Here is a 7,749-nt window from a genome sequence, read left to right as displayed (position 1 = left end):
CTTTCAATTTCCACTGTTACATTTATTATGCATCGTCACAGTATCCTACCTGAATGGACTCTCTTCCATTCTCTTAGCTTACCTCCCGATCGCATCTGCTCTAATGATGAGGCATATAGCGGGAGGTACCGGGGGAAAGGCGGTGCGTTATGCTCAGGAAAGTTTTGTTTTGGCAGTGAAGATTCCTGGCACCGTCAATGACAGGGCTCTCAGCAGGACCTTTACTTAAAACGATGAAAGGTTCACTGTTGTACTGAACTGAAAACCCAGTAGTCCTTGCATCTGCAAGTTCGTAAGGAAGCATAATCATCAGCCACAGGGTGGAATATAGGAGGAAGGAAGTATTGTTGCAGACTCTAAAGAAAGATATGGTTAGTCCACAGTCTGCGCGGGTCCAATCGCTACAAAATCGGCAGGGAACAATTGCACTGCAGAGATTGCAGAGAGGTTTCACGGGATGTTCCCTGAAGTGAGAGGTCTCAGCAAAAAGTTAACTTTTGTTTGGGGTCTGTGGAGCAGAAGAGGCTAAGGGGGCAATTGATGCAGACATAATGGTGAGTGATATAGACTGGGCCGATTGTGATAAATACTTCCGCGATGTAGGCATGTCTTAGACCAATTGAATTAAGGTTAAAGTGAAAAATGAAGCATTTCGCGAGGATCTGATGGAAAAGCAAATTACCCAGGGGATGGGTCAAATATGGAACATGTTGCCTGAGAGGGTAGCTTATCTCTCCACGCTTCAGGCTCTCTGCCTTTATTCCTGATGAAGGGCTTTTGCCCGAAACGTCGATTTTGCCTGTCCTCGGATGCTGCCTGAATTGCTGTGCCCTTCCAGCACCACTGATCCAGAATCTGGTTTCCAGCATCTGCAGTCATTGTTTTTACCTCTTAAGCTATCACCCGTCAACCCTGTCTAATTTCGAACTGGGAACTTTGGAATCTGGGTGTTGTTGTATAAGGCACTTAGTACCTGATAGAGTTAACTGACATCCACAAGATAAGGTCAGGACATAAAGGATTGTTCCTGAGAGGGATGAACTTGTTCTCTCAGAATGTGTAGTGTGCTCCAACCACTGGTTCAACAATTGTTCTCATTGCTAATAACATGTAGCTGCGAGAGTGATATATACGTTTCAGCCTGATGTATCACAATTGTGAACCTTAGTACTCATCAGTTAGTTACACCTATATAATAAACCTCCACTGCTTTGATCAAAACGGAACCCATTGTCTGCTGAATACATTGTGTGGATATCCTTCCCCACTTGGTATCAGTTTCTCGACTGATCTCAATAAGAAGCTGATGGTGAGTCTCCACAGAAAATGTTAGCTGTGCTGGCAACCAGCGTGATTAAAGATAAGCGTGCTACCACTTAGCTAAGACAGACTAGTTTGCCTGAATGATAAGTCCACTGAGGCAATGAGAATGGATATCAGACAGTTTTTCCAGAGGCAGTTTGCCATGTTAGCTTTATGCACATGTGGGTAATCTACTCAGGTGGCTTTCTTGTCAAATTTTAAATACCAGCTGTGGCACAGCCACGTCTCAGAGTCAAAAGTTTTGTAGGTTCCAGCCTCACTGCGGATGTTTTGAGTGTAAACTCCAGGCTGACTTTCCTGGTTCCAATATTGATGGGGCCCCATCATAAATAATCTCATGACACAGAAGCAGATAGCCAATGGTGTTGTAGTAATGTTATTGGACTGGTAAAATCCAGAAACATAGCCTGATGATTTGTGGATATAGGTTTCAATTTGTGGCCGCTGGTGAAAATCAATTCAATAAAAATTTGGGATAAAAAGCTAGCCTACTGGTGACATTGGAAGCACTGTCAAATGTAGTACACACCCATCTGGCCCACTAATGCCATTTTGGGAAGGAAATCTGCCATCCTTACCCAATCTGGCCTACATGTGTTCCAGACCCAGAGCAGTGTGATTGACTATTCACCATGGCCCTCTGGGTAATGAGGGATGGGCGTGTCCTGACCAATGTTCATAGATCAAAAATATCACATTACCCCAGTGCTACTTGAGGACTTTACATTTACAACATTGTATGTCAAACAGAGATGAAAGATAAGGTGTAAATGCAAGTCTTTAATGTGAAATTCTGCCTGTTCTAGGAATCACTGTCTGAAGAATTTATTAAGGAAGTTTCATCCATTGACTACACTTCTCCTGTTACAAAGATCAATGGTACGTATAGCCTTGGTGAGAGGGTGAGATGGATTTGAATGAAGTGAGTACTACCAGCTGGATGACATGTTCCTAGGCTGGACCAATCATGGTCCTTGATGGTGGGCATTCATAGAGTCATACAGCATGACAAAAGACTTTTCGACCCAACTCGTCGATGCCTACTAGGTTTCCTAATCTGAACCAGTCCCATTTGCCTGTATTTAGCTCCACTCCCCACTTTCCTATCCATGTACCATCCAAATATCTTTTAAATGCTGTCATTGTACCCATCTCTGCCAGCTCACTCCATATATGCACCACCCTCTGTGTTAAAATGTTGCCCCTTGGGTCCCTTTTAAATCTATCCCCTCTTACCTTAAACCTAGCCCCCTCCAGTTTTGGACTCCCCTACCCTGGGGAATCTGGAAGATGTCTGCTGGGCTCAGTTATAATCACGCCTTCACCCTGAGATAGTTTAGGTGAGCTCCTCACTTCCGCTATCCTGCTTTTATGTGAGAGAAAGTGCCTCTTGATCTCTCCACTGAACAACTTAGCTCCAGCTGTAAGGTTGTGCCTTCCTGTATTGTACCAGATTCCCCCCCAAAGGGGTTGATCTCTCGAGCCTTTTCTGTCCTTCTGTAAGATCCTTCTGTTGATCATCTCTGGATTCACTCTTGTCAGATCCCTTCAATCAATTGGATGACCCTGCATTTGTAAACTCAAAAGGAATGCAAGCCATTCTATGGAACCTCGCTACAGAATTTAAGCCCTGACACCATTCGGTTCACTGCATTGCTTTGACCTGGATTTGAACTTTGCACCAAAGACCAGAAAAAGAGCCATCGCCCAACCCAATGCAGGACCAGGAATACTCAATCCCCACCAACAATTGGAAACCCTTTGATATTCACAACTAGAATAAGACGTGGGGACATTAGCAACAACAAAAGCTTTCATTCATATAGCAGCTTTAATATAGTAAACATCGCAAGTTGTTTCAACAGAAAAGTTACAAACCCATACAAAATACAGTCAAAATTGCACCATTCGGGCCCCTCAAGTTTGCTCCACCATTCATTAAGATCATGGCTGATCTGTTTGGAATTCCACATTCCCACCTACCCCCTGATGAACTTTGCTTCCCTGCTTAATGAAAACCTATCTACCGCCATCTTAAAAATATTCAATACAGGGGTCTTCGTCACCTTCCATGATTGAGCTCCAAAGCTGCACAAATATCTGAGAGGAACAAGAATCGCCTTATCACCATCCCACCCCGCATTTTAAAACCAGGCCTTCTCATTCTGGACGGATGCAGAGAGGAAACAATCTTCTCATGTTCATGTGGTCAAGATTAGTAGGTGGCACGGTGGTTAGTGCTGCTGCCTCACAGCGCCAGGAACCCAAGTTCAATTCCAGCCTCGGGTGACTGTCTGTGTGGAGTTTGCACATTCTCCCCGTGTCTGCGTGGGTTTCCCCCGGGTGCTCCAGTTTCCTCCCACAATCCAAAGATGTGCAGGTTGGGTGGATTGGCTATGTCAACTTGCCCATAGTGTCCAGGGATGAGCAAGCTAGGTGGGTTAGCCACGGGAAATACAGGGATAGGATAGAGGGTGGTTCTGGGTGGGATGTTCTTCAGTGGGTCAGTGTGGACCTGATGGGCCGAATGGCATCTATCTGTACTGTCGGGATTCTGAGATCATTCAAAATCCACCTGTTACTAACTCAGAAACCTAAACTTACAATAGATAACCTATTTTAACAAAAATACACATCCCACAGTTTGTGCCAAACAGGGCAGTTAAAGGCAAAGTCTGTGAGATTTGAGGAATTAAAACGAGGATGTACTGGAGAGGAGCAGAGATCTGGTGCCAGAGTAGGTTATAGAGAAAGGGGAGGAAATGAGGGCTTTGAGGGATCTGGAAATGACAATGAGAACTGAGGAGGTCCCTATGTAGGTCATAATACCCTAAATTTGCATACTAAATCTAAACCAATGGGTAAAACATTGTTTGTTTTGATATTTACCAGTTGCTGTGGATCGCTTACCAAACTTCCTGGCTGTGCCCACCAATGATGGGATACCTCCTTCTCAGCGAATCGCTGGTACCATTCATTTGAACTGTGAGGACATGGCCTGTATCAAAGAGGCTTATGAAGAAGCCTGCCGGGGCCTTCCATCCACCAGGTACAATCTGAGGAATTTGTTCTGCTGGGGAGGGAAGGGGAGAGGAGGAGATTCCCACTATCCTGCTCAATATTTATCCCTCAGCCATCACTTCTGGAAAACACATGAGCTGCTTGTTTACTTTGGTGCATTTTGTGAACTCTTGCTGTGTACAAACTGGCTTCTTTACTTGCCTACAAGTACAGTGGGGGCTCCTCAGTAGTACACTGGGTATCCAGTAGATCATGGTCTGCTGTGGTGTGAAACTTGGTACAAATTGTCTCAGCATCAAAGTTTTCTCTCTGCAAATGCAGCAGCTACCACTCTCTCTATCTTTATATCTCTCTCTTTTTGTCTACCTCTTCCCCTTTATCTCTTTACCTTTCTCTCTCTCTGTCTCTCTCTCTCTCTTCCTGTCTATTTCTTCCCCTCTATCTCTCTACCTCACTCTTTCTCTATATCTCTCTCTACCTGTCCCTATCTCTATCCAGCTCTCTCTGTCCTGTTCATATCTCTATCTAGCTCTCTTTTTCTGTCTACCTCTCTCCCTCTATCTCTCTCTATCTCTCTACCTCTCTCCATGTCTCGCTCTCTTCATCCCCCCCTCCCAACTATAGATAAAAGAAATTTAAAAGCAGTCATTTGATTATTTGATTGATTTTGCAAAGCACCTGCTTCATTCATTTGTCATGGAGCGTGGAGACTGGACACTGTCGTGTCGGTAGTATTGGCCACAGCCCCTAGTGGAATTGAGCCTGAGTATAGATTACCAGCTTGGAAGTAATGTGGTTTTACTTGTAATGCAGCTTACTTATAATACTTATAAGAATCCATGGACCACTTTATAGCAGGCTCTCACTGTAGATCCTGATACTTTGGGACATCCTAAGGTCAAAAACAAATGTTTTTTTTCTTTCTGTTTCTACCTTTCTCTCCCCTTTGTGTTTAGTTATCTATTGGAGCTTTATTTTTTATCTGATGCAGCAATGCCCCTGCAGCATGAGAACCTGGGCATGGATATCATGGTATTATAGAATCCAACAGACATTTATTGCAACCAGGGTGTCATGCTTTAAGTGATCCTCGGTAAGATGGAGACCGAGACCTTTATATCCTCAGGTCACATGTTATAGTAGAGTGATGATATCATGAAGATACCTCTTAAAGGCAAACTGACTGTGAGACATAACACAATTGTCTTTTTTCCTATTGACTTATTTTTCTTTCTGAATGCATGTTTTCACTTTATATTTAGAAATTATTTGTTTTCTTTACGTTTGCTTGTCTTGTGCATAAGCGCAATTCTGGAGCTCATAGAATCATAGAGTGGTAGAGTCATGGAGTTATAGGAGTGAACACACTGAAATAGACCCTGTGTCCATACTGACCAGATATCTTAACCTAATCTAGTCCCATTTGCCAGTATTTGGCCCACATCCCTGTAAACCCTTCCTAATCATATACTCATTCCAGATGCCTTTTAAATATTGTAATTGTACCAGCTTCCACCACTTCCTCTGGCAGATCATTCCATACATGCACCACATTCTGTGTGAAAATGTTGCCCCTTAGGTCCCTGTTAAATCTTTCTCCTCTCACCTTAAACCTATGCCTTCTAGTTTTGGACTCCCTCACTCCAGGGAAAAGACCTTGTTTATTCACCCTATCCATGCCCCTCATGATTTTAGAAACCTCTATAATGTCATCCCTCAGTCTCCAGTGCTCCAGAGAAAACAGCCCCAGCCAATTCAGCCTCGCCCTATAACTCAAACCCTCCAACCCTGGCAACACTGTTGTAAATCTTTTCTGAACTCTTTCAAGTTTTATAATATCCTTCCTATAGCAGGGAGACCAGAATCCAACGCAGTACTCCAAAAGTGACCAAGCCAATCCCCGAAAATAACACGGTGTTTCCAACATATTAAATGTTGTCAGAACGTGTAAATTAGAATGTGTAAAGTCAGAAAGTGTATTCATATAAATTCTATTTTTCTTTGTCTTCTTCCAATAAGACCAGTGTTGGAGTTATGTATCCCCTCAATTCTGGATCCTACTATCGCTCCACCAAATTGCCATGTCATCTCCATCTTTACCCAATACACACCATACTATCTGCAAGGAGGTAAAGAGTGGGATGAACTGGAGAGGAATCTCTACGCTGATAGAGGTAGGCAACACAGTAAAATGGCTTGCCACTAGCTCTCTAAGAATCAGTGGGTTTATTCAGAGAGTACAGCAATTGGGATTATATTCATTGGAATTCAGAAGAATGAGGAGGGATCTCACAAAAATCAATAAAATTCTAACAGGTCTCGTCAGGGGAGATGAGGAAGGATATTCCCCAATGCAGGGCAGTCCAGAACTAGGGGTCACAGTTTAAGGAAACAGGGTAGGACTGAGATGAGGAGAAATTTCTTATCACAGGGAGTGATCAAGGCCAAAACATTGTATGGTTATAAGAAAGAGTTGGGTGTAGCGCTTGAGGCTAACAGGATCAAAGGATTTGGGAGAAAGCAGGATTAGATGATTGAGTTGGATGATAATGAATGGCAGAACAGGCTGAAAGGGCTGAACAGCCTACTCCTGTGGTTTCCTATATTTCCAAAAGTTTAATTGAAATACGGCACTGAGGGATTTGGCTGTGCACTTATTTACAATTATTCCTGCACTTGCCAAGGCCTGATTATTTTGATGCTACGAAGCCAGTCTCTCAAAGTTTTCCAGAAACATCACTATTGGGGAATTCTGGGTGGCTTCCCCTAATGGGTGATGCTGCAGACCGTGGCTGATCGTCTGTGAAAACTTCCCAGGGTGCCTGCTTAACAAGACAGGTAGGGAGGTCATTCCTCCCCGGTTATCCAAGTTTTCCCTCTCCCCTGGACACCAGTGCATTCCTACAACAAAGAATCAGACACAAAAAAAAACAGAAATTGCTGGAAAATAAAACTCAGCAGGTCTGGCAGCAGCAGTGGAGAGAAAGCAGATGATATCACGAGGATACCTCTTAAAGGCAAACTGACTGTGAGACATAACACAATTTTCTTTTGTTTCTGTTGACTTATTTTTCTTTCTATCTATATGTTTTCACTTTTTACATTAAAGAAATCTCTAAGCAATTTGTTTTCTTGTCCTGTGACCCTTCATCCAAACCCTGAAGACAGTTCTGAGGAAGGGTCATTGGACCCAAAACATTAACTCTGATTTCTCTTCACATATGCTGCCAGACCTGCTGTGTTTTTCCAGAAATTTCTGTTTTTGGACCTGCATATTCATAGAACATAGAACATAGAACAATACAGCACAGAACAGGCCCTTCGGCCCACGATGTTGTGCCAAACATTTGTCCTAGCTTAAGCACCCATCCATGTACCTATCCAATTGCCACTTAAAGGTCGCCA

The 7,749-nt window shown here is 43.3% G+C and overlaps 1 protein-coding gene across 1 annotated transcript in view; it reads left to right on the top strand.

The window, feature by feature from the left end:
* Positions 1-7,749, top strand: part of pyroxd2 (pyridine nucleotide-disulphide oxidoreductase domain 2) — a 65,514-nt gene that overhangs the window by 44,508 nt on the left and 13,257 nt on the right. The window contains exons 11-13 of the mRNA XM_043713014.1: positions 2,130-2,202; positions 4,216-4,372; positions 6,364-6,518. Coding sequence (XP_043568949.1) covers positions 2,130-2,202; positions 4,216-4,372; positions 6,364-6,518 — 385 coding nt within the window. The remainder of the gene's footprint in view (positions 1-2,129; positions 2,203-4,215; positions 4,373-6,363; positions 6,519-7,749) is intronic.

The sequence above is a fragment of the Chiloscyllium plagiosum genome, chromosome 22, assembly GCF_004010195.1.
Source record: "Chiloscyllium plagiosum isolate BGI_BamShark_2017 chromosome 22, ASM401019v2, whole genome shotgun sequence".
NCBI classification, from domain to species: domain Eukaryota; kingdom Metazoa; phylum Chordata; class Chondrichthyes; order Orectolobiformes; family Hemiscylliidae; genus Chiloscyllium; species Chiloscyllium plagiosum.
The sequence above is the reverse complement of the archived record's forward strand: the minus strand, read 5'-3'. Positions and strand labels throughout refer to the sequence as shown.